General features: G+C 44.3%; 1 protein-coding gene across 1 annotated transcript; it reads left to right on the top strand.

Moving 5' to 3' along the window:
• Positions 1 to 355: 355 nt before the first annotated feature.
• bub1 (BUB1 mitotic checkpoint serine/threonine kinase) lies at positions 356 to 26,500 on the top strand. Its single transcript, XM_036582514.1, has 28 exons — positions 356 to 514; positions 789 to 848; positions 1,600 to 1,741; positions 2,804 to 3,000; positions 3,157 to 3,200; positions 3,609 to 3,691; positions 3,887 to 3,924; positions 4,508 to 4,683; positions 5,706 to 5,833; positions 8,008 to 8,223; positions 8,944 to 9,140; positions 9,763 to 9,809; positions 9,910 to 10,026; positions 11,795 to 11,902; positions 12,783 to 12,858; positions 13,420 to 13,486; positions 14,074 to 14,248; positions 14,691 to 14,751; positions 15,604 to 17,139; positions 18,489 to 18,729; positions 19,763 to 20,006; positions 21,914 to 22,054; positions 22,826 to 22,926; positions 23,790 to 23,951; positions 24,775 to 24,932; positions 25,147 to 25,324; positions 25,908 to 26,014; positions 26,300 to 26,500. The coding sequence occupies exons 1-28, from the start codon at positions 492 to 494 to the stop codon at positions 26,493 to 26,495; spliced, it is 5,019 nt and encodes a 1,672-aa protein (XP_036438407.1). The 5' UTR covers positions 356 to 491; the 3' UTR covers positions 26,496 to 26,500.

Below are 26,500 nucleotides of genomic sequence, written 5' to 3'. Positions count from 1 at the left end.
TTTTTTGTGTTTTTGCTGTCTGGTCCCATTTTGTTTGAGCCCTTTGTAGGGGTCTCAGTGTTTTCCGTTCTAGTTACTAACTTTTGTAAAGTTTAGCTGATCAGTAAAACGTTTCACGATCGCTGAGATCAGAAATGTCCTAAAGCGGTCTAATAAGATGAACAGCGTTGATGTAGAAGATGATTTCAGGTAACCGGTAACGGACATTTCCGAGCTGAAGTGAGCTAGTGTTCACTCCGTGGATTGGAACGCGACCGATTTAGGGCTCAAAGGCGGGGCGCGCTGTCCTCGAATCCGATTGGTGCGCTGAAGCGGAGGCGCGCTGTGATTGGTCAGAGCGGGCGATTTGAAAACATTAGTGTCGTTGGGAGGAAGCGAGCCGGGCGGCGGAGCAGATTATGCGCCTGAAATATTAATAAACAAGTTCTACTCGTAAAACTGTCGAGGGTGAAGTTGAGGCCGCCGCGGACCGATAAGGAGCGGAAGAAGCGATGGATATTAACTTCTATTTACAGTGAGTATCGTAAACAGCCGCGCGTTGGCCTGTAGGCTTTAGTCGGGCTTGAATTTTCCCGTTCCACCTTAAATGGTGCAGCTGTTACATTACGCCATTTAAGGTGGAACGGGAAAATTCGGCTAGGAAGCAAGCGTTAGCCTCGTAGCTTTGACTGATGTTTATTGTTGAAGTTGACGTATTAACGGCTGTTTGTTGATCAGATACAGATGCGATTGTGTTGCACTTTTAAGTGGCTGAATGTTTATTAAAATGATTATTTCTTTTTTAATAGGGGTTTTGAAGACAGTGTCAGCAGTTATGCAGGAGATGACCCTCTTGACCCCTGGGATAAGTGAGTCTTTTTCCCTTTTTTCTCCAGCGTTTAACACGTCAGACATTCAGAGCTGGTGGATTTAAAGGGGAGTTCCACCCATTTTTCAAAATGACCCCGTAATTGAGTGTGTGACATGTAAACAGAGTGGTGGTGACAGGAACCAGGGGTCGCCATGACTACAACACAGATATAGACATTTTATTTACTATCCAGAACCACCAGTGAACCTACACGAGTCTTCTGAGTTTATATGGAATGTTGATGATGAAAATAGTGGAAAATCAGAAATAATAAGTTTTCTTTGGGGACTATTTTGCCTCACAGTGCCCTGCATGTATCCCTCCACCATGAATGGAGTTTAGGTTCTCTAAACTATCATAAAACAGTGTCTCAGTCATCAGACAGTGAATTCATAACCATTTCATGTAGGAACTTTCTGTGAGGGAGCTTTTAGAGGGGTACGTCTGGTTCCTATCACCACCACTGTGAACAGTTCTGACTCGGTAAGTTTCTCTAGAACGGAGCGTTTCACACCAAACCACTCTGAACCACTCTGTTTACATCTGAACTGTATATTATACAGAAATTTTGAAAAATGGGTGGAGTTCCACTTTAAGTCTGGTTTGGAGTGAGACTGTAAGGTGAGTGCTGACTCAGCAGTGAAAGCCTGGAACTCTGACACATTAGTTCACCTGGAGCTCCTTCATTCAGGTGTGTAATGAGCTGATTTGTGTGTTTGTGTGTTTGTTTGTTTGTTTGTTGTGTGCAGGTTTGTGGAGTTTCTGGACTGCAGGATGGCTGAAGAAGAGAAGAGCGGCCTGGTGGTGGTGCTGGAGCGGCTGGTTCAGAGATTCCTGCAGGATAAACGCTACAACAACGACCCCAGATACATCAGACACTGCATCAGCTGGGTCAGCAGGGCGGGGGGTTCTCCTCTCTTCTCTTCTCTTCTCTTCTCTTCTCTTCTCTTCTCTTCTCTTCTCTTCTCCTCCCTTTTCTTCTCCTCTGTTCTCTTCTCCTCTCTTCTCCTCTCTTCTCTTCTCTCTTCTCCTCTCTTCTCTTCTCCTCTCTTCTCTTCTCTTCTCCTCTGTTCTCTTCTCCTCTCTTCTCTTCTCTCTTCTCCTCTCTTCTCTTCTCCTCTCTTCTCCTCTCCTCTCCTCTCTTCTCTTCTCTTCTCTTCTCTTCTCTTCTCTTCTCTTCTCTTCTCTTCTCTTCTCCTCCCTTTTCTTCTCCTCTGTTCTCTTCTCCTCTCTTCTCCTCTCTTCTCTTCTCTCTTCTCCTCTCTTCTCTTCTCTTCTCCTCTGTTCTCTTCTCCTCTGTTCTCTTCTCTCTTCTCCTCTCCTCTCCTCTCCTCTCTTGTCTTATCATCTCTTTCTTTTCCCTCCTTTCTTTTCTTTCTCTTCACTTCTTCTTTTTTCTCTTCCTTTCATTTCTGATGTCGTCTTCCTCCTCTTTTCCTTCCTTTCTTACTTCACCATTAAAGTGAGGTGGAAATTAACAGTAAAATCATATTAGTATTTCTGAGGTGTTCCAGTGATGATACTGAGTTTTAAGGCCTCTCTGATCAGCAGGAAGCCAGAAGCGAGTCGACTAACAGAGAACTGCTCTTGTTTTGTGTCTGTTTGTCTGTCAGTTTAGGTATCTGTTTATATGTTTGTCCGTCTGTCTGTATTTGTCTGTTGATCTTTCTGTCTGTCTCTCTGTCTACGGTGTGTTTATAGGAATGAATGAAGTCTGTAATTCTGTTTATCTGCTCTTAAATACTGTAATTAAAAACCTGAGATGTTCCTCTTTACTAAACCCGAGTCCCTTTATCCTCTCTGCTCTGGAGTTGGGTTATGACTCAATGTGGCCTGATCTCTCTCTCTCTCTCTCTCTCTCTCTCTCTCTCTCTCTGTCTCTGTCTGTCTCTCTCTCTGTCTCTGTCTCTCTCTCTCTCTCTCTTTCTCTCTCTGTCTGTCTCTCTCCTGCAGGCGAGTTATTACTCCGAGCCGATAAAGCTGTACAGTTACGTCCACAGTCGTGGTGTGGGCGCGCGGGCGGCGCCGCTCTACGTGGCCTGGGCTCAGCACTTCGAGCGTAAAGGTCTGATCCCTCAGGCTGAGCAGGTCTACCAGAGAGCCATAGAGAACCAGGCGGAACCACTGGACACGGTCCAGCAGCAGTACAGGTCAGAACAGCTCGGCTAGTCCACCATCACTGACTCACTGACTCGGCCCGGTCCTGCAGCCGGACGCTCTGCGCTGCTAGTGTTACTGACCTGCACGTCTCTGTTATTCTGACCGCTGGGCTGAACTCTGAATATTCCTTCCGCTCTCTGTTCCAGACTGTTCCAGAGCAGAACCGCTAAAAGTCCCGCAGCGCCGTCAGGTAGGAAACAGTAACGAACGCCACGATTAAAAGTGACAAACTCTGACTTTTACTGTACGAATAAATGCTGTTTCACTGTACATACAGTGATAAACAGTTTCTCTACATACAGCAAAAAACCTGTATTTTACACTATGAATGGTAATAAATGCTGTATTTTACACTATGAATGGTAATAAACGCTGTGTTTTACTGTACGCACGGTAATAAATGCTGTGTTTACTATATTAATGGTAATAAATGCTGTGTTTTACTGTACGCACGGTAATAAATGCTGTGTTTACTATATTAATGGTAATAAATGCTGTGTTTTACTGTACGCACGGTAATAAATGCTGTGTTTTACTGTGCGTACGGTAATAAACACTGTTTTTACGGTAATAAACGTTGTTTTACCGTGTGACTCAGATCATGTGAGGAATCCTCTGCAGAATTCTCAGCTGGTTAATCAGAGTCTGCGACAGAGAGAGACGCTCCAGTCGCAGTGTAAGGTACGCAACCGCCGCAGGGTTTCACTTTCACTTAGTAATAATAATAATTATATTAATATTACTGTTATTATTTTACACAGTTTGTTTTATTGGTTTATTTATTCTGTGTTTTAATCTGTTACGGTTGGATCAGACAGTTTTGGTTTATGTATGATTTTATTATGAAGTGTTTTCATTGCTCTGATTTCTCTGCAGGAGCCAGAAAACAGTCCAGCTGACCGAACCGTCCGCATGTAAGACGTTTCCTGTTGACCCTGTTTAAAACCTTTTGATACATGTAAATGAGCTCTGTTCTGATTGGCTGCCCTGTATTGTAGCCTGGGCTGTAATGTGAGGTGACGGTCACCTCGTGGTTGTGACATCACAGACAGTAGTAATGATGTAGCATGTAGACATTGCTAAAATTTCAAAACATACCATTAATTTACCAGGACACACTTTCCATAGATTAACTGTGATGTCACAAAAACCAGCTCGTTTACATGCATCCACATATTCAGCCTGTAGCAGTTTAGCTCCGCCCACTCACACTGAAGTTATATGGAGTGTTTCAGCCCAGACTGCTTTTTTAAATGAGGCACAGCCAATCACAACAGACCTCATTTACATATTGCATGTAAGAAAAATAGCCCGTTTAACTGTAAGGATGAAGAGAGGTTAGAAAACAGTCATGTAGAAATGAATTATGGCTGTTTTTATAGAATATTGGCCCTTTAACACAAACTCTCAGACAGACTGCCTGTAATACAGTGACCGTAACCTCGGTTTGTACAGCACCGAGCTGACGTGTCCGTGTGTCCGTGTGTCCGTCCTCAGAGTCTCTCGTTCGGAGAATAACCCGAAGCCCAGCAGCTGCAGCAGCTCGGTGGAGTGCGTGTCCATGTACTGCGTGAAGGAACTGGAGTGTGAAGGTTCCGAACTTTCCTTCGAGGAGCTCCGAGCTCGGCGATACTTCACCAAGTGCAGACAGCAGGAGCTGCAGAGAAAGCAGGGTCAGTCCAGCACACGCTCAGATATTACGTACGGCTGGAGGGGAACTCCACCAGTTTTTAAAATTTCTGCATGAGGACATTTTCCCAATACTCCATATGTACCACCACGTTTAGTTTTTCTGAGCTTTGCGAACAAATCGGCACAGACAAAATACACCAGCAGAACAGTAGTGCTACACTTCAAGGGGAATTCCACCAAACTTCAAAATCCTCCCATAATTGAGTGTGTGAGACGTCTTTCAGTGGTGGTGATAGGAACCAGGGGTCGCCATGACTACAACACAAAAATCAGAAATAATAAGTTTTCTTTGGGGACTATTTTGCCTCACAGCGCCCTGCATGTATCCCTCCACCATGAATGGAGTTTAAGTTCTCCAAACTATCATAAAACAGTGTCTCAGTCATCAGGCAGTGAATTCATAACCATTTCATGTAGGAACTTTCTACAAGGTTAGGGAACCAGCCTTGTGACCGGAAGGTCACCGGTTCGATCCCCTTGGCTGACAGTATGTGACTGAAGTGCCCTTGAGCAAGGCATCTAACCCCCGGGCACCGTGGAGCAGTTGGCCGGGCTGCTCCGGGCAAGTGTGCTCACTGCCCCCTAGTGTGTGTGTTCACTAGAGTGCATGTATGTGGGTGTTTCACTGCACGGATGGGTTAAATGCAGAGGTCTGATTCCTCTGTGTGCAAAACACAAAGCTAAATGTTCTGAATTATTATGAGTTGAAATGTGCAACTGTGAATATACACACCCTGGTGAGATCCTGCTGGTGTGGGTTTCCTCTCTTTCAGTGAGTGCCTAGAGCTCCCTCTTGTGGAGAATCTTCAGTCGGCAGACACCAATTTGATAATTTGACCTGAAAACTAATGCTGTTAGTGCACTAAGGATGGATTTTGAGAACTAAATTTTAATTGATTCATTTTTATCAGTTGAGTGATTTTAATCAAGCAATTGTGACGGTCTTAATTTCCTGATAGCAGCTGAGAGCTGTGTGGAATAACGAGTGGTGTCTGTGTTTCAGAGGAGGCGATACGGAGGTGGGAGGAAGAGGAGGAGGAGGTGGTGAGGATGAAGAAGCTGCTGGAGGAGCTGAACAGCAAACTGAGTACAGAAGAACAGCAGGAGAACCAAAACCCACCCTCACAGCAGGTGAAGCAGTTTCTGAATGACGCGCTGTTTTGTATGTGGAGGGAAAGTGCAGAACGGCGCCATCTGCTGTCTGGACTCAGAACACGTTTCTCTTCAGATTATGGATTAAAAATCACTCCAAGTCATTTTGCCAAAACACGAGCTCAGCAGCTGGGAGTACAGTGTTGTAGCAGCATGTTGAGAATGATTTAACTGCGAATATTTAAATATGATTGAACCCAGTTTCAGCCCAGTTTCATCACATCAGCTCCGCAGATAAAGGCACCACGCATCATGAACGCAGCAGTGTTTCGGAAAATCGCTTATAATGGTTGTGTTTCTGTTTTTTACTGTGAATTATTCATTTTTAAATGATTTCTGTGTCAAATATGACTGAAAACGGGGCGACACAACGCAGGCAGTACACACACATAGATGGTTCTTTAGTAAAGGCAGTGGTTCTATTTCGAATCATGAGTTCTATACAGAACTATTCCATGCATAAATGGTTGTTTGCATGGTAAAATGGTTCTTCAGGTTGAGGATGTGCTGTACATGGTTCTGTACAGCACAATGTTAGGATGTCAAGCTTGTAACAATAGAAAAACTCTGTTTGGTGCTGTGTAGAACCATCTTCAAAAAGGCTCTACAAGGGTTCTTCAAGGGTTCTTTAGTGAATGAAATGGTTCTGTATAGACCCATGTATATTTAAATAACCTTTGCATACATAAATGGGTTTTTGCATCATGAAATGGTTCTTCAGATTGATGGAGATTGTGTTGCGTGTGTATATAGTTCTATATAGCACCAAAAAAAGGTTCTTCTATATCATATCTTAACAATAGAAGAACCATTTTCTGTGCTATATCGAACCAATTTCAAAATACTTCTATATGGAACCATATACAGCACATTCTCCGTCAGTCTGAAGAACCATTTCACCATGCAAAGAACCCTTTAATCGTGCACAGCGTTCTTTAAATGTTGGTTCTAAACAGAACCATTTGCTTTGCTAAAGAACCACTTTTTAAGAGCATATATAGAACCACATACAACACATTCTCCATCAATCTGAAGAACAATTTCACCATGTGAAGAACCGTTTAATCATGAAAAAGGCTCCATATAGAACTCAAGGTGGATAGCCGTTACTAAAGAACCCTTTATTACTAAAGAACCATCCTTTTTTAGTGTGAAGGTGAAGCGATATGGCAAAAAATATCATATTACAGTGACATTTTTCTGATTAGTGATGTGTATCACAGTGCTTTGACGCACACAGAGCAGCAGTCGTGCTACGTTTAACAGCTGCTATCAAAAACCACGAGTAAAAAATCTTTATTTACTTTCGTGATAAACTGTCATCATATTTCAGAGCTCCGTGATCCGACGTCTTTCCTTCCCTGATAAACAGGCTGCTGCCGTGTTTAGCTGTGCTAATGTACTTTAGGCCACGTTTATAGATCACAGTGGGTCAGAAACCACAGAATCCAGACTATCAGAGATACTGACACCTCCGCACAGTCTGAGACGAGTGTGTGATGATTTATACAGTTGGCCAGGGCTGAAAAATGAATTATGTTTTAATATCAAAGCACAATTAAGAGGGCGCAATTTTCAAATTGCAATTGCTGCAGTTTTTTTAAGCTAATAGTCTACATTATCAAAAACATCTTAATTTTGAGTTTTAACCTAATAACAGAGTTAGTGAACTGCCTGTAGGTGAGTTAGACCAATCAGAGGCAACCAAACCTCCATGTGTGTTGGCATGACGAGGACAACTTACGGGCTGTCTGGCTCACCACGTTCAGGGGTCGAACCTGAAGCCAGAAATCGTAGATATTCTGGTCTTCTTGGCACAAAAAACAGAGCTAAACCTTATTTTCTAATATAAACCTTATGATCTGTCATTTATAGAAGATAATGGCAGTTTAAATCGCTGGCACGATATTAAAAAATCACCATTAGATATTTTCCCCAAATCGGTCAGCCCTTGTTAGCACCATGCTAATTCATGGATTTAAGCTTCCATTACATGTTAGCTACATTAGCTTCATTGCTAAAGCTAAAGAAACCTGTTTCAGACACCAGGCGTTTTTACGCTTTGAGGTAAGGCAGGGGGGACTGGGACTGGGTAAACTGGAAGTTTTGCTGAACTGTCACTTTAACTGGTTGGTGTTTGTCTGTGTTTGTAGGAGCTGATTGGTGCTGAATCATACAGCACTCAGGACACACTGGACCGGTCAGTGAGACCAGCTCTGACCCCAACTGTGCCCGAAGTTGCAGCCCCACGTCCTGTATGTGGGCCTGAACAGCCCTCCTTGTCTTTTATGGGGCTTCAGCCAGCACCAGAGCGCCCCCTGCTGAGCGGGAGGAAGTCTGAGTCCCACCTGCTGTGGAGCAGCGCCAAGGTAGGAGTGGGCGATACGATATTATGATATCATCTTGATTAATTCTGACACGTTGCTCTTTTGTAAGTACTCGATGGTCAGTGGTCAGTACTTCTAGAACACTGTCACTACAGTAGCTGTATAAACTGCTTTGGGAAAAGTATTTTATTCATTTAAGACAAAATAAAATGATCTTTTTCAGCCTTTTTGAAAGGGGAATTCCATTTCATGCACTCTTAAAGAGGGTTCTTCAAGGGTTCTTTAGTAAAGACAGTGGTTCTGTATAGAACCATAAACGCTCAAACCCTTCGCATGCGTAAATGGTTCTCTGCATGGTGAAATGGTTCTTCAGATTGATGGGGAATGTGATTTATATGGTTCTGATTATGACGTTTTGAAAATGGTTCTGTTCATGACCAGAAAAAGTTCACCTACGTTGACCTTGTATTTATAGCAGAACCCTTTTTGATGCTAAACAAAATTTTACAATTAACCATTTCACACCAAACCACTATGAATGACTCTGTTTACATCTCACACAGGAATTACACAGGAATTTTGGAGTTTGGTGGAGTTCCCCTTTAAGTGCAGCACTGCTGTTTTTGCTAGTGCTTTGTCTTTTCCGAAGCTTAGAGAGCGATATATGGTGATACATATTGTGTTTTGTGAAAATGTGCTGAAATATTGCCGTATTTATTGTATATTTGTATGTGTTATTTCTGCTGTGTTGTCCACTCTCAGGTCCCGGCGTCCAGACTGAGTCTGTCTCTGAGTGCAGCTTCCAGAGCTCAGCTTGGATTCAGCGCCGCCGCGGCCTCGCCGTCGGACTCGGACACACATGCTGCAGCGCTACTGCGGCCGGCGGATCAGAGAGCCGTGAGCCAGGCCGAGCGCTCGGTCCTCGAAGGCTGCGCTCAGAACCCGGCAGCGTCAGAGCGGTGAGTGACGGACAGAGACAGACGTGGCTGTATGTAGTATATAAACAAAGAATGAACCCTGTAAATATGCTGGAATGATCCCATAATGCAGCACGGCGAGTAGATTCCCCAGCCCAGTACGCCACCGTCTGATTTCCTTTCTAGTCCATTGATCTGGTCAAATCAATCATTATAATATTATTGTTGAAATAATGTTGTTGGACATCGTGTATCTTGACTGGCTGTTTTGCGAAGCTGAGACGGTTTCATGCTGGCTTTGTACCTACATGAAATTTTAGTTGCCTGAAACTTACATGAAACAGCTTTGCAACTTTGTTTTTGAGTTGCTTCCTGTAACTGTCAAGTTGCGCGGAAATTACATTGCAGGCAGCTCACAACATGCAACTAGTTGCATGAATGTTTTACTGCGTAAAACCAGCCTCCACGCTGCCCTCTGGTGGAGGATAGAGTTCAGACAGCTCGTGGTTCTTATGAGAACGTATAATGTTAGATACAACTTATGTGCATAAAATCCTAATTTACTGTTTTGTTTTGTGTTTTTTTCCTATGAAGACTGTTTTGCACATAGTTGCTGTTTTTAGAGAGCTTTTCTGCTCGTTTTTCACTTTGCTGTGTTTTACAGAGACACATCTGAACACGTGGAGGCAGACGGAGACGCGAACGCAGACAGTGAGTGAAGAATTCAGACACGTTTTCCTCACGTTCACTCTAAAGAACCACAAACTTAGTCCTCTCTCTCTCTCTCTCTGTCTCTCTCTCTGTCTCTCAGCGTCTCACGGAGCCTTTAATCACTCTCACGTCACTCCTAACACGTCTCTGGGTCTGATTTCGGCGACTCCCTCACGTGCACTTCCCTCTCCCACCGTAAACACACGAGAGGCTCTGGGTAAGCAGCACGCTAAACACACACTCTGCGCACACACACACACACACACACACACACACACACACACACACACACACACACACACACACTTCCAGCAGCAGCTCGCACCACAGCTCCTTTAGAGGGCGCACATTCTACAGCTTTTCCCCACAGAGGTCTGTGTGTAACGTCTATGTGGTTTTGTGTACCAGAAATAGTTACATTGTTTCTGCATTTTTAGCCTCTGTTCTCTGTTATACAGTCTGTTTGTTACTGACCTTATAAGGTGGAGATGCACCAACGGAGATTAATTCAAACTGAGTTTAGAACTTATCAAGGATTTTTTAAATTTAGGTTTAATTTTAAAACGAGTTATGTTGCATCACATAATTTTAAATATGCAAAACACAAATCTGCAATTAAAAACGGAACCTGCCGCTCTGCCACCTGGGGTGACTGGTAGCCTAGTGGTAGGAGAGGTGAGCCGGAAGGTTGTGGGTTCAAATCCACTTCTGATCAGGTTTACCTGGTTGTGCCCTGGGGGAAGACGCTTAACCTGGGGCTGAACGATTCAGGGAAAATATCTAATTGTGATTTTTCTGACCAACATTACGATTGCAATTTAAATGCAAATTCGGTCCAGAAGAGCACTATGTCCACTTTTTTCTTTCAGCTCTTGCGATTTGACAGTTGCACTCTTTCGTATTGTGATTTTGATTTAAAAACGATGAATCTTTCAACCCTAGCTTAACCCCCCACTGCCCCAGGTGGCGCTACAATGCTGGTGACGCTTTGCTGCTTGGTCAGAGAATCGCTAAACACTCACGCTAACGTTAGCTACCTGGTCAGCGTGGCCTCTTTTGTGGCCTTTGAGCACCAGAATCGTCTTGTTGTCGTTTTCAGCAGTCGTTTGTCTCGCTGCCATCAGTCTCTTCTCAACAGCGTTTCTGTCCTTCATATCCTGACAACAGTTTCATTTGGTGTCACCATGACAACCAGCTACAGGGAGGGGGCGCTATATCTGCAGTGGAAAACAAAGTAGCTGGTACTGAAAGCGAGTAGAGTCCAGTTGAGTTGTGCTGTGCAGGGAGAAAGCTGTGAGACATGCATTAGTCAGATCCTGCTGGTGTGAGTTAACTCTACTTCAGTGATGCACACAAAAGCTATAATAGCTCCACCTTGTGGAGAGAGTCGTTAACCATCAGTGAGAGTTACACAGTTTTCTGGGTGCTTTATATGTACAGTTTCACTCAGAGAGATTTTCTGTTCCAGATACTGTTCCAGTATTCAAACACATTGTATAAATTTAGTTTAAATTTAATCCCTGAATGAAGTTTAAATCTGAGTTTAAAGGAACACAGAATTAAATTTGATCTAGATTTCCTGTAAAAGTATTGAATGATGGTTTAAATGTAGCTCTGATCGTTTCTAAACCAGGTTTAAAGTTTGGTGCAGCACGATTAATAGATAAACCTCGGTTTAATACAAGCTAAATCCCTGTTGGTGCAGCCCATCTTAAGACCGATATGTAAATGATCTCTATTCTGATTGGCTGCCCTGTATTGTGCCTAATTTAAAAAGCAGTCCAGGTTGGAAGTCTGTTTAACCTCAGTGTGAGTGGGCGGGGTTAAACTGCTGTGAGCTGAATAGGCAGATATATGTAAATGTGCTCACTTTTGTGACATCACAAAGCGGGCAGCGTAGTTTCTGTATATGGACCGTTTGAACTGGGCAACGAGCGGCATGTGTTAAACTCCAACATCGTCAATCTCCTCTCGTTCTCGTCTAGACGTGATCATGGACATGTTCCAGGCTCCGACGCTGCTGCAGGACACGCTGTTCAACACCACGAGCCACGCAGCCAACGACAGCTTCGAGAAGAACTGCAGAGTGACCGGTAAGAGTGGCGCCCCCTGCTGTTTATCACTACAGCAACTCAAATTTAACCTGCACTGGCTGCGTTACAGCTGTCCGTCAGCGTTGTACAGCTGAACTCGCTCTGAGGAGAACACTAACCGCCAGCTCTGTTAGGCCAGACCCTTTATTCTTTAAATGTGATCTGTATCTGATCTCAGTCTGATCAGATCAGCTCCTAAACCGACCCACATGCTCGAAAGAACGAAGCTTCTCACAGCTCATCCAGAGATAAACAGTCAGAATGGAGTGAACAGTATCAGGCACTCCCGGAGGATCAGCTTCATCTCCTCCAGCTTCTCAGGAGCTGATAAGAAGTTCTGAGGACTGACAGCTCGACTCGTCACCCAGAATGCACTGAGCTCGCTGTAAAAAGCGAGTTTTATTCAGCCACGCCCACTTCTTTGGTTCGCTTCCTCAGTTTCTTTAAACTTTGCTTTCAGACTTTGACGCTGGAGCTTCGCTCAAAATCCATTCAAACACAGAGCGGGTTGGATGAGTGTCTCCTAATTCTTTGGTACAGAAACATCAGCCCAGATGTTTGTGGGTCTCAGCAGTGCAAAATGATGACGAGTGTCGAGCTGGATTGATGTAAACGTCGCCTGAATTCTGATCTGTCTGTTCAGACTGAGTCTCAGTGCCGCAGATCAGATGCACATCAGATTTCAGTTCCACGTATGAAAGCGTCTCAAATCTGAGCTGGAAATGTCAGACTCAGCGTGTTTATCTGGTCACACTGACACACAGACACACACCTGTGTCACACATGAGGACACAGAGCAGATTTGGGCCACTTTTACCTGCTGAGTGATCAAAGCCTTGGTCAGTTAATATGAGCTCATTCTGTGTTTGTGTTTTTGAAGGTTTTGCTCCCCCGTCAGCGAAACCTCCCTCAGCGCCTTTCAGAATATATCAGGATGAAAACGGTGAAAGCAGAAGGTACGGCTGTCCTTCCTTACCTGCCTTTAAAGGGCCAGTAACCTATTTTCCAGTCTTCATGTCTTCATATTCACTTGACTGCTGTAGAATTAGCTCAGTTATGAGAGTCCTGGAGGTTTTATTTCCTCCGCTACAGTGTGGTGTTGGTTATTCTTTTTTAGTTGTTTGGGTGTAAATGGGACAAACAGGCTGTTTTCGTTACTGTGCCTTTAAGACTGACATGTAAATGAGCTCTGTTCTGATTGGCTGTGCTCTGTTGCGCCCTGTTCAAAGCAGGGTGCCATATATGTGCATGAGTGGGTGGGGCTAAGCAGCTGTAGACTGAATAGGTGGATATGTGTAAATGTGTACATGGTTGTGACAACAGAATCATGAAGAACTCAGCTTAGTTTCCATGAACTGAGGGGTGGGCGTTTTGAAACTTTAGCAGAATTTACCTGTTGAGTTATCGAATCGTTTTAGTTTTCCATGATGGGCCCTTTAAAAGGTACAGTGAGAGGGATGGGGGGATGCTGGGGGGGGCAGGTTCCTGCAGAGCTGATGCTGCTGTGTGTGTTTCAGAGAGGAGGTGGAGAAGACCAGGCCAGCAGCTCGAGCTCTGATGGAGATCCCAGTGTCCAAACCCAACGTGAGTGACAGAAGGAGATTTCTAACCTTCATCCTAACTCTGAAATCAGTTTGGTCTCCATGACGACTTCAGTCTGGACTGAATTTTGGACAGTACCTATTCCAGAGTAACAGTTCCTACCTTCATAATCTCATCATGAACTCCAGATAAGAAAACAGCATCACACAAACATCCTAACTAGACTGAACCTCCTAAATCCTGTCCTAACTTTAGGATGAACCCCAACAGGGTCCTCACTTCTGTTTAAGGTCCGTTTCTATGGTTTTTAGGCAGCTGAGTCAGCAGCATAGTTCACTACCAGCATAATGAGCTCCATTTATCTCTACTGTAAAACGCTGCTTTCACTGTGAGATGATTTTCTTTTCTAACTCTGCGTTTTAAAGATCTCAGACGCTGCAGACTCGATCTCCACCGCCCCTCTGATCACCTTCGTGTGTTAATGTTGATGATGAAATATTACAGTGATGGTGGTGAATAATGAGGAGACAGTTATAATTATTTTATTTTTTTATTAATACTTATTTAATTTTTACATTTTTATTTATTTGTGTGTGTGTGTGTGTGTGTGTGTGTGTGTGTGTTTGTAGGACACTCCTGTCGGTGTGGAGTCTCTGACGGACGAGAGTGCGATGTGGGGTCCTCGATACGCCTCCATAACCGCCTGCCCGAACCACACTCGCGACTTCGCCATGTCCGCCCACCTGGTGTCCACCCCCCTCCACCCCACCGCCCCGTACACCTGGGACACCGAGCACAACCAGGGTACTGACACACACACACACCATTTTCACTATTTATTCATTTAAAAACACTTATCTAGAGACTGGACAGTGGACAGAACCTGTACTGAAACAGATGAGTGTTATGCACTGTGCACATCACCCTCCTGAGGGGTTACGCATGCTGCCCAAATCTTGGAAAAACTGGTGCCACTGTGGCGCAATTGGAGGTTTACCAGGCCCAGCCTACTGGGATGAGACCCCGGGGTCGTCCTGGGACCTGCTGCAGGGATTATATCTCCAGGTTTAAATTTTTTAAACGTGTGTTTTTTGTCCAGACGCACCTGTTCATATATGACAAAACTGATGTCAGCTGTGAAGCTCAGAGCAGTGTTTTTCTCTCTTCAGGGCCAGCAGACTGTAAACACAGCACCAATGTTATCGCTGATAGTCATCGTTTCTCTTGTGTGTGTTCTGTTGTGTAGAAAACAGAGGTTTCAGCGGGACGGATGAGAACCCCTACCAGCGCCAGCCCGCCAAACTCAGGTACATCACTTCAGAAACGCCGTCATAAATCTCTGCTTCTCCTCTAACTCCTCCCTGACCAGCACTCCATTTCATTACTGAACTGTAATTGTATAAAGTCTTATTTTACCCTGAATCACCTGGATTTGTGAAAATCAACCTCAGATCTCCAGATCGCTCTGAAAGTTCTCAGCTGACCAACTCCGACCTGATTAACAGTTTCAGGACATAATGTCACTGTGCCTAATAAAGTGCTATCATTATGTTGATGTCAACATTCATTTGAATATTTTTTATGTAATCTGAAAACAGCTGCCCTTTACACTTTAAGATGAACAGACCAGTAGAAATGGTCCAAAAATATTTTTACATCACCTTCTGTTAAAAGTTAAGACCTGTTTTTCTTCTTCTCTTGGAAAGTCACTAGTGTGGTGATATAGACTGCGGTTATTAGTGAGATATATATGCCGAATATAAATCTGTGTATTCATATTTTTTTTTATTGAATTTCGCTGCAAGGATGAATAAAGTTAATGTTATCTTGTCTCAGTATTGTGATACTTTTAATATATCTTGATATAATATTTTTACCATATCTCCCACCTGTATGCTGAATATAAATCAGTGTATTCATAAAGTTTTTATTATAATTTTTTTATTGAATTTCGCTGCAAGGATTAATAAAGTTATTAGTATCGTGATATTATCTTAGAAGTATCGTGATGTATTTCTCAGTATTGCGCAGCTCTGCAATCCAACAAAAGGAAAAAATGCAGGCCAGCCTTCAACCACGTCAGTTTATTGAGTGTTTTAATAGCAGGTTATGCTAACATTTTATATGCATCTCAAAACGTTCTGTCTGGTGGTGTCCAGTCCGATCCTGGAGCAGAGTCCGTCTGAGGAGAAGCCGTCTGAAGCTGCGGAGTGCAGTCTGAGGGCTCAGGGCACCATCGTCGGAGAGGGAGTGAGTCTCCCACAGCAGAACCAGACGCTCTCTCAGACCCACAACCAGACCAGCTGCAGCATGAGCAGGAACCCACTGGCCCCTCTGGCTCTGCACGACCACACGGCCGAGCCCAGCAGGGCCCTTAGCTCCACCACCAAACCCAGCTGGAGCATCTACCAGAGCCCCGACAGAACCGGCCAGATGGAATCAAACAGAGAACCCCTCTCAAGCAGCATGCATTCGGTGAGAGAACCCAAACCAGACCAGCTCAGCTCAACTGGCCTGCAGGTTAACTCTAGTTTCACCACCAAACCCAGCTGGAGCATCTACCAGAGCCCAGAGAGAACCAGCCTTACAGGTTCTAATGGAGAACTGCACTCAAACAGCATGCATCTGGTGAGAGAACCCAAACCAGACCAGCTCAACTCAACTGGCCTGCAGGTTAACTCCAGCTTCAGCAGTAAACCCAGCTGGAGCATCTACCAGGGCCCAGAGAGAACCAGCCATACAGGTTCTAATGGAGAACTGCACTCAAACAGCATGCATCTGGTGAGAGAACCCAAACCAGACCAGCTCAGCTCAACTGGCCTGCAGGTTAACTCTACTTTCACCACCAAACCCAGCTGGAACATCTACCAGGGCCCAGAGAGAACCAGCCAAACAGGTTCTAGTGGAGAACTGCACTCAAACAGCATGCATCTGGTGAGAGAACCCAAACCAGACCAGCTCAACTCAACTGGCCTGCAGGTTAACTCCAGCTTCAGCAGTAAACCCAGCTGGAACATCTACCAGGGCCCAGAGAGAACCAGCCAAACAGGTTCTAGTGGAGAACTGCACTCAAACAGCATGCATCTGGTGAGAGAACCCAAACCAGACCAGCTCAACTCAACTGGCCTCCAGGTTAACTCCAGTTTCACCACCAAACCCAGCTGGAGCATCTACCAGGGCCCAGAGAGAACCAGCCATACAGGTTCTAATGGAGAACTGCACTCAAACAGCATGCATCTGGTGAGAGAACCCAAACCAGACCAGCTCAGCTCAACTGGCCTGCAGGTTAACTCTAGTTTCACCACCAAACCCAGCTGGAGCATCTACCAGGGCCCAGAGAGAACCAGCCATAGAAGTTCTAACAGGGAGCACACAGCAGACCAGCTCAGCTCTGCTGGCCTACAGGTGAACGGAGTGCTCAACTCCTCCAGCCTGCATTTAGCGACAGAGCTCAGACCAGACCAGCCAAACTCGAGCGGTCTGCAGCCCCTGGGAGTGGACGCATGCTCTGGTCAGGGCGAGGCTGATCTTCTCCTGCCAAAGCGGTCTTTCCACCGGCGCAAATCAGAAAAACAGCAGAACCGAGAGATCCACCAGGATGTTCCTATGAGTCCAGAACCGGCCCCGGGATTCAGCTGGCTTCAGGTGGACAGTCCAGCGCAACTCGCTGAACCCGACCTGGACGTGATGGTCAGGTAGGGCTGGGCGTCTCGGCCAAAAGTCTTATGATATATTTTCTTTAGAATTTCGTATCCCTAATTATTAGGGCTGCAGTTAAAGGCGCAATATATGATTCTGGAAAACGATTGATGATTTTTGAACTCAACAGCAAAACAAACACACCTCTCCTTTCAGTGCTCCTTCAGAAGCTCCACCCCCCAAATTCATGGACGCACATTGCCAAGGTTAAATCCTTTGCAAGCATTGCACAAATACCATGATATAACGTCACTGCGAACAGCCACACCATGAGTCATATAGCTAACGTTAGCTCGGCTGTGGGGTAGCAATCTCTTGCTACAGTTGCTACTGCATAGCTAAACACAAACATTGGCAAATGGGACAAAACAATACTGACCTACTGATTCTGTGAAGCAGCAAAAGTAAGTTAATGATGCCTAGAAACAGCAGCCTCCTCATCCCTTTTCATGCCTTTCAGCTCTCCCTGAAGCTGAAGTTGGCTTTTTTTCCGGCAGCTTCTTCTTTTAAATTTCCAATTTTACTGTTCCACCTTAAATGATACAGCAGTCAAATTCAGAAGCCTCAGCTTCTGGTTCAATTTTTCTGTTCCACCTTTAATGGTGCAGCAGCTCCATGCTGGTGTCTGAGGCACCTCAACTGCTGAACTGGAAAGGTGAATAGGAAGCTGACTTAAGCCTCGTCAGCTCTCGGAGGTCTCTCCACTGCTGGACCCCCCTCGAATGATCTGAGATCTCAGTCTGGGTTCTTCAGATCTTCTCCTCTTTGGCTGTTTGTCAGCCATCAGTTCCTCTCACTTCGCTCCATCACAGCTCTGTTGTCATTTAGTTTTGTCTACGTAACAAGCAGCATGTTTTTTTACGGTGCAGTGGAACAGAAGTTTTCAGTAAACTTTTTTTTTTATCCTGCTTTTCTTTTCAGAATTAATGTTGTTAAAGATTCAATTAATGCAGCCATAATAGTTATCGATTATTATTGTATCCAGTTCCTGAAAATATCTGTGAATAATAAGGGCAATATTTTCTTGTTTTAAAATTTGTGACATCATTTATATATCGATACCGCCTCTTGTGTCGTCTACTCTCCATAATGTCAACACTGAAAGCTCGCTAACTCTGCTAACTGCTAGTTTACACTGTAGCGAATGAACTGCTAGACTTCTTTCTCTCCATATACAGAGGAAAAGATTCGGCGCCACCTGCTGAACTCAAGTAGAAACTGTTCAGCCTAGAATTTCATCAGCTGTAGCGTCTAATTACCAGACTGAAGTACCAACTGCTGAAATGTGCATTATCATCATAGGAAGTGTTCGATTTTGATTATTGCCGATTGTTCTATCGTCCAGGTCTATGGTCAGGTCACCGCAGACCTACGGAACGACCTCTGGATCTCTGGCTGCCGGGTCCAAACCCAGCTGGAGCGTGTACCAGAGTCCAGAGAAACCATCTGAACCACGACACATCCCACAGAGCCCGGAGCCCATGGAGGAATCGGATCACCATCCGTTCCCAATGCTGGAACAGTCCGGAATTCTGCTTTCCAAGAGATCCTTTAACAGGCGGAAATCGGAGAAGAGGGTTTTGGAGGTGAGGATGGGAATATAACAGTACAGCTGTGTGGCACACCTGGCCAGATTACAAATTGTGCTGTTTTTTGACGTGAAGAGAAGTAAACACAACCTCTGGAAAAAAATAGTAGTTGTGGCATGTGCAAAAGTTTGAACACCCTTCAGAGGTTCAATTACCTCAGACCTTAATTGACTCATTAGGTCTATCAGGCAGGTCGGAAATTGTAATTGTCTGCTGATTAGAGATCCAGAGTGTAATAATTCCTTTTCAAACCTTGTGCCAACACTCAACAGCTAGGAGCTCCTCTAAGCAGCTGAGGATCTGAAAATAAGAAATAAACAGCAACAGTGTACTGTAACACCAACCGCACAGCAGCAAGTATAGGACTGCATATCAGCCTGTTTGTGATCATTTTGTACCTGTCCCCTCTTAAGGGGGAATTCCCTTTAAAATTCCCCATAATTCAGTGTGTGAGCTGTAATCAGAGAGACTCAGAGTGGTTTGGTGTGAAATGGTTCAGATGTCTTTACAGTGGTGGTGATAGGAACCAGGGGTCGCCATGACTACAACACAGATATAGACATTTTATTTACTATCCAGAACCACCAGTGAACCTACACGAGTCTTCTGAGTTTATATGGAATGTTGATGATGGAAAATAGTGGAAAATCTGAAATAATAAGTTTTCTTTGGGGACTATTTTGCCTCACAGCGCCCTGCATGTATCCCTCCACCATGAATGGAGTTTAAGTTCTCTAAACTATCATAAAACAGTGTCTCAGTCATCAGGCAGTGAATTCATAACCATTTCATGTAGGAACTTTCTGTGAGGGAGCTTTTAGAGGTGGACGTCTGGTTCCTATCACCACCACTGTGAACAATTCTGAACTTCACACCAAACCGCTCTGAATGACTTTTTTACCCACTTAATTATTCAGGGCATTTAAACAGTCGGTGGAATTTCCCTTCAAATGTTTTATAGATGATATATTGTGATATCCTGTATGGTGATAGTTACGTTTTTGCCGTTTCACCTGCTCTTTCACTGCAGGTCGTACAGAAATCTCTCCTGTCGAGTCCGAAACAAGCCTCCAACCCGATCCAGGACGTCCCCATGAGTCCAGAACCGGTTCCAGGGCTGAACTGGCTCTGTGCGGAGAGTCCGGCACGCATGGCTGAACCTGATCTGGACGTGCTGATGACGCCACCACAGACATCTAAAACATCTGCAGTGGTGGACGTTCCTCCTGCAGCACACCAGCTGCAGGGTTCTGGACCTGATTACACTCCCTCAGGTACTGACGCCGTTTCATCAATCACATTGATTAATCAGTGTTTCCATCATGCAGTCATGTTGATAGATCACGGCCTTGTGCTGCTGTGGTGAAGGTCGCGGTATTGGCAGGTCAGGTTTTGCAGACGTTCCAGATATCATAGAGATGCACAGTGAGACTGGAATAATAAACAGGCAAGAGTGGCGTTTTAGCTCTGGGACTTCTGTTCTAAATTATGATTCTGTTATTACCATTGTTATAACTGTTGCTATAGGTATAATGCATAATTACCATTAGTCATTACTGAACTATTATTTATGTTGAACACACACTGATCTACAAACTGCTGTTCGAAACTGTCGACGTATTTTATTGGAAATACAGCAAAGTGGACGCACTTCAGATACGCATTAAAGAGTTAATGTAGAAATAATTAAGAAGCTCTTGGAAACTCTTGCACAATATAAACAAAATACGTTGTGCTGTAATAAGCATAATAAGCAATAAAATATGATTTAAAATGTATAATTTCAGTGGAATGGATATGCAGCCACAACAGACCCACAAGGACGCTAAACTATTTTTTTGTTCCAAGTTTATTTAACAGTAGGTAATAATAATAATAATAATAATAATATTAATAATAATCAGCATATCCAATATTTGCCATTCTTGCTCATTCCTTTTTCTACAAAACCTGATCAGTGCATTAGTAATCCTTCATAAAGTTACTTATGGTGATGCACGTTTGTTGTGACAGCCAGTACTGCATCAGACATTTTTTGCGCTAGAATTATAGAGATGCACCTACAGTTTTGGTTGGAGAAGATTAACTGTTAGTAATAAAGGTTCTGTTAAGTACATTTTTCGTTCATCGAGGTACAAACAGTGTAAATGTTCCCTCAAAGCTCCAACAGTGGTTTTAAGGTCTGATTGTGAACCTTAAATAAGTGTTTCCAGGTGAAAAGTTTGTATTTGTACCTTTTCATAACCGAATGTTTTAAACAGAACAGTAAAATAAAAGCCTGGAGACGAGACGGGGTGTGTGGAGTCAGTACAGCTTAGAACATATCATTCAGTGGATTATGGTTCAGTTATGTTCCCTGACTAAAGGGACTGAGATGGACCCTTGAGGGAACCACCCCAGTGACTAGAGGGGCACTGACCCAGAGACTTTATTTCTGAGAGAGTGTAAACTGTAAAGTGTTGGTCAGCTGGTCCTGCTGGTGTGGGTTCACAACTGTTTCTTCTCTAAATGGCGAACACTAAAGTGATTTGTGTGCTCGTAGCGCCCCCTGCTGGAGAAAACTTTGCACTGCTGGCAAGAGCTCCCGTCCGCGTGTTTTACATATTTAAAAATGTTTTTCACTGGTGTAATGGAGGCACTTTGGAATTCAGCTTCAGAAACTAAGAAGAATTATGTTTTCACAATCTTACAACTTGTTTTTTAGTGAACTGTTCAGAATTAAATTAGTTCTCTTTGTTCTAGTGATGATTATCACCTTTGAAGCATCGTCAACATTGTTAATTCAGAAGCATAAATAAAACAGCAAGTTATAAATAGAAGAACTTTCGGTTCTCAGTTTTTAGCTTAGTTTTTGTCCTGAATTCATTTCTGTGCGTCACTAAAGAACAGCCATCCTGTTTAATGTGTTCTACAGGCTCGTAGTTACGGATAGAGTAGTTGATCAGGTGTGCAAATGACGGGTGGTTTGTAAACGAGCGCCGGATAGTTGAGTGGATGAGAAGTTTGTCTTACACGCATTGATCTCCCGCACAGGCAGGACCTGAAGAGCTGTAGCGTTAGGACACTAGATCTGCATTCTGCCGAGATCTTATACTGTAGCGCAGCTCTACTCTTATCTAATGAGCTTAATGTCCAGTTTAAAATATTCTATTTGTTTATTTATTCATTTTCTCTCCTCTAGTGCTGGTGTCTGACCCGTGGGATGAGGATTTGATCGCGTCTCTGCTCTCCAGCCTGAAGACTCCTCTCTCCTCCTACCCAAACCTCAGAGTCTGGACACACAGCCTCCCTGCCATCACCCCCAAGATGACCGTCCAGATGGGTAAAGACTTCACCTGGAGCATTAACAACACCCTCACTCTGTTTTACCTGTTCCAGCATACCTGACTTTGTAATGATCTGATTGGTTGGATCAGTGGTTTAGAGCTCTGAAAATACTCAGCTATAACAGTAACCAGGCAAAAATGAATATTTATGGATATTTTACAGCCTGTGAGTTCAAAATGCTTTTCCAGTGTACTGGGCGAATGAAATCCTGACAGAAAAGTCTGTCAGAGTGACTGTGTGGATCATATGAACATTATAGAGGCTTTTTAAATGAAACAGTAGAAGCCATATCGCCCCCTACACTTCCTTTAGTGTATTACAGTCTGTCAGACTGACTGTGTGGATCATATGAACATTATAGAGCTTTTTAAATGAAACAGTAGAAGCCATATCGCCCCCTACACTTCCTGTAGTGTATTACAGTCTGTCAGAGTGACTGTGTGGATCATATGAACATTATAGAGGCTTTTTAAATGAAACAGTAGAAGCCATATCGCCCCCTACACTTCCTGTAGTGTATTACAGTCTGTCAGACTGACTGTGTGGATCATATGAACATTATAGAGCTTTTTAAATGAAACAGTAGAAGCCATATCGCCCCCTACACTTCCTGTAGTGTATTACGGTCTGTCAGAGTGACTGTGTGGATCTTTTTTGTTTAAATAAACACACAAGTTTTTAACCAATTCTGCATTTAAGTTCTAAGCTGTACTGCCTCAATAAAAACCTGCTATTTAAACTCTTACCTTTCCTCTCTGATGATCAGCGGAGGAGTCCCTGCGGGTGGACTTCGTACTGGGTCAGGGTGCTTTCGCCACCGTCTACCAGGCCACCAACCTCACCACTTCGGACAAACTCATCCTGAAGGTAAAAACCCTAAAAGAAACTAGTCGGTCAGCTAAGACCTGTTCAGAGTCTGAAGTTTGTTTTTAAGTTAGCACTGGAGCTACACTTACTTAAACCGCTAATAGACCTGATTATGTGGTTTCTGACACTCTATCACACCCATTTCACACCAGATCTGGAATCCGGAACTGCTCTGCGACGGTTATTTTACTTTGGACGCGACACACAAGCATAGCGAAGCAAGAGCAGTCGCAGTGTTGCGTTTTCATGTAATATAAACGTCTGTATTGTCCGTTTATTACTGTAGACTTTATGTAGATGACATAAGGAGGTCAACAGTAAAATCGTGACTAGCTTGACTGTTGCTGGCTTTTTCACCAGGTGATGTAGCTCTACATGAAGAGGAGGGGAAACCTGTCAGAGTTAACACTAGATTTGTTTACTTGTTTTTTTAGCCTAGATTGTGTATTATAACAAACATTGCATGCTGCGCGCGTCAGAAATAGACCCAAAGTGACGAGCACAGCCAGTGTGAAAGGCTACATAGATTAATGTAGGAGTGTGTTTCGCCCAGCACTGCGCGGCGATTCATGCAGCGCGGTTTCCACGGCTGGGGTGAAATATGCTTCACCTATGAACACTGAAGCACAGCTAAGCGATGATATCGACAGTAGAAAAACAAAAAAGAAGTTAACAAATATTTCCATTGTCTTTTTTTTTTTTTGTTTACATTCTTAAAGTGACATCCAGCCTGATGTGAGTTCACAGCTTAACCTGAGGAGGGGGGGGTCGTTGGGTACGTTGGGTGCGTTTTTGTGTTAATCTGCTCTGCTCTGCTGTTTCTCTGCTGTAAACTCTGCTGCGCTGCTGTTTCACCTGTTCAGGTGCAGAAGCCGCCGAACCCCTGGGAGTTCTACATCAACAGCCAGCTGGACGGTCGGGTGCAGCCGAGAGCGCGACACCTGTTCAACCAGCTCCACTCCGCTCACCTGTTCACCAACGGCAGCGTGCTGGTGGGGGAGCTGCACAACTGCGGGACTCTGCTGGTGAGGAGCTGCTGCTCTAGATAACTGACAGAACCCTGTGTGGGAACCAGCAGCTCTGTTTATACCAGAGATGCAGAGTTTAATTCCTCATACGTATTAATGTATATGGAGAAAAAACTCGATTCTGATTCGCTCGATCATGTCTGTGAAATCTGTGCTTCCTGTTCTTTCCTTCCTTTTGGTTTATTTGTTTTTTTAATATTATTTCCACAAAGGTAATTTTACATTCACACTATTAATAATAATAATAATAAAAATAACAGATACAACAGTAACACAATTAGAGTATGTAAATAAACAGTTGTAACACTTGTTTGCTGATTTTGGGACGGTGGGTTTTTAAACCAGCAGTGACTGAGTTCTTCCTGTCACAAGCTGCTGGTAAAGATGGTTCTCTAAGGGTTCTTTAGCAAAGACACATGGTTCTATATAGAATCATGAACACTCAAAGAGCCCTTGGCATGATTAAAAGGTTCTCAGCATGGGGAAGTGGTTTTTCAGATTGATGGAGAATGTGTTGGTCCTGTGTAGCACCAAAAATGGTTCTGCTGTAGTTATGACTCAAGCTTGTAGCTATAGAAGAACCCTTTTTGGTGCTCTATAGAACCAATGCATTCTCCACCATTCTTCACCATGCAAAGCACGCAAGTGGTTCTTTGAGTGTTTGTGCTATTTTCTTTACTAAAGATTATTTCTTTACACTCTCTCTCTCTCTCTCTCTCTCTCTCTCTCTCTCTCTCTCTCTCTCCCTCCCTCTCCCTCTCTCTCTCTCTCTCTCTCTCTCTCTCTCTCTCTCTCTCTCTCTCTCTCTCTCTGTGTTCAGAGCATGGTGAACCTGTATAAGAGCCGCAGTGAGAAGCTGATGCCGGCGCCGCTGGTTCTCTACTTCAGCGTCTGTATCCTGCAGATGGTGGAGCAGCTGCACCGAGCCAGCATCGTCCACGCCGACATCAAACCTGACAACTTCCTGCTGGGAGAGAGGTACATCTGCGTGACCACTGCTCCTCCAACCGCTCACCTGACCACTGAGACACTGAATCTGAACACTAATACTAAAACACTTAGAGTTGGCAGTAACAGTCAACGACAGTTACCTGGGATACCTGTTGGAGGCCTGACGGCTCTCACTGATGGGCTGTTTAATTGATCATGTGATTGTTTAATTGTGTGTTTAATTGTCTCTCTGGTTCTGCAGGTTCCTGGAGAACGAGGACTTTGATGCTGAGAATCTGGATCACGGTTTGGTTCTTATTGATTTTGGTCAGAGCATCGACATGACCCTGTTCCCCCAGGGCACGGCCTTCACTGCCCGCTGCATGACCTCCGGCTTCCAGTGCACAGAGATGCTGAGCGGCCGGCCGTGGAACTACCAGGTAACCCAGCGCACCTGCTGACCATCCACACCTGACCAAAAATAACTGCTGACCATTCACATCTAAGCAGCACACCTACTTACCCTCCACACCTGCCCAACACACCCGCTGACCATCCACACCTGTCTAAAGACCTGCTGACAATACACATCTGACCACATTTGCAGACCATCTACACCTGACCAAAAAAAAAATCCTGCTGACTCTTCACAGATGACCTGCACACCTGCTGGCTGTTCACACCTGACTAGCACACGTGCTGACCATCCACATCTGGCAAACACACTTCCTGTCCATCCATACCAGACCATAAGCTTGCTGACGATACACACCTGACCGTACACCTGCTGACCATTTAACATCTGACCAAAAAAAAGCCCTGGCCAAAACACACCTGCTAATCATTCACATCCTGATCATTTAAAGGTGTGCTGACTGTTTACACCTGAGCATTCACACCTGACCAACAAACCAACACATCTGCTGACTGTCTGCAGGTGTGGCTGGTCAGATGAATTGCTCTGTGTGCGTGCGTGTGTGTGCATGTGTGCTGACCGTGCTGACCGTGCTGTCCTCTGTGCAGACGGATTACTTTGGCATCGCCGGCACCGTCTACTGTATGATATTCGGGTCGTACATGCAGGTTAGAAACGAAGGTGGAGTTTGGAAAACTAACGGAGTCTTTAAGAGGTCAGTGTTCATGTTGTTGTTGTTGTTGTTGTTGTTGTTGTTGTTGTTATTATTATTATTATTATTATTATTATTATTATAGACTTTACATGTTTAAAATAGACAGATATGTAAATGTCTGATGAATATAAAGTTCCTGAACTGCTGAATGTTGATTCAGTGAACAGACAAACAGACACTGTTTATAGTGATGATATGCAGTGATGAAGGAGCTTCATCAGGTTTACTTTATACATCTCTCTCTCTCTCTCTCTCTCTCTCTCTCTCTCTCTCTCTCTCTCTCAGGAATCCTCACGCTGATCTGTGGCAGGAGTTTTTCCACGTTCTCCTGAACATTCCGGACTGTAACTCGTTGCCGTGTCTGCGGCGTCTGCGCGAGTGTCTGTCTGCAGCGCTGCTGGAGAACTACAGCAACAAACTGCGCAGCCTCAAAAACCGGCTGGTGGTCCAGATCCTGGAGGCGAGGAGCGCCCGCAGATAGAGCCT

The sequence above is a fragment of the Colossoma macropomum genome, unplaced genomic scaffold (genome assembly GCF_904425465.1).
Source record: "Colossoma macropomum unplaced genomic scaffold, Colossoma_macropomum, whole genome shotgun sequence".
NCBI classification, from domain to species: Eukaryota; Metazoa; Chordata; class Actinopteri; order Characiformes; family Serrasalmidae; genus Colossoma; species Colossoma macropomum.
The sequence above is the reverse complement of the archived record's forward strand: the minus strand, read 5'-3'. Positions and strand labels throughout refer to the sequence as shown.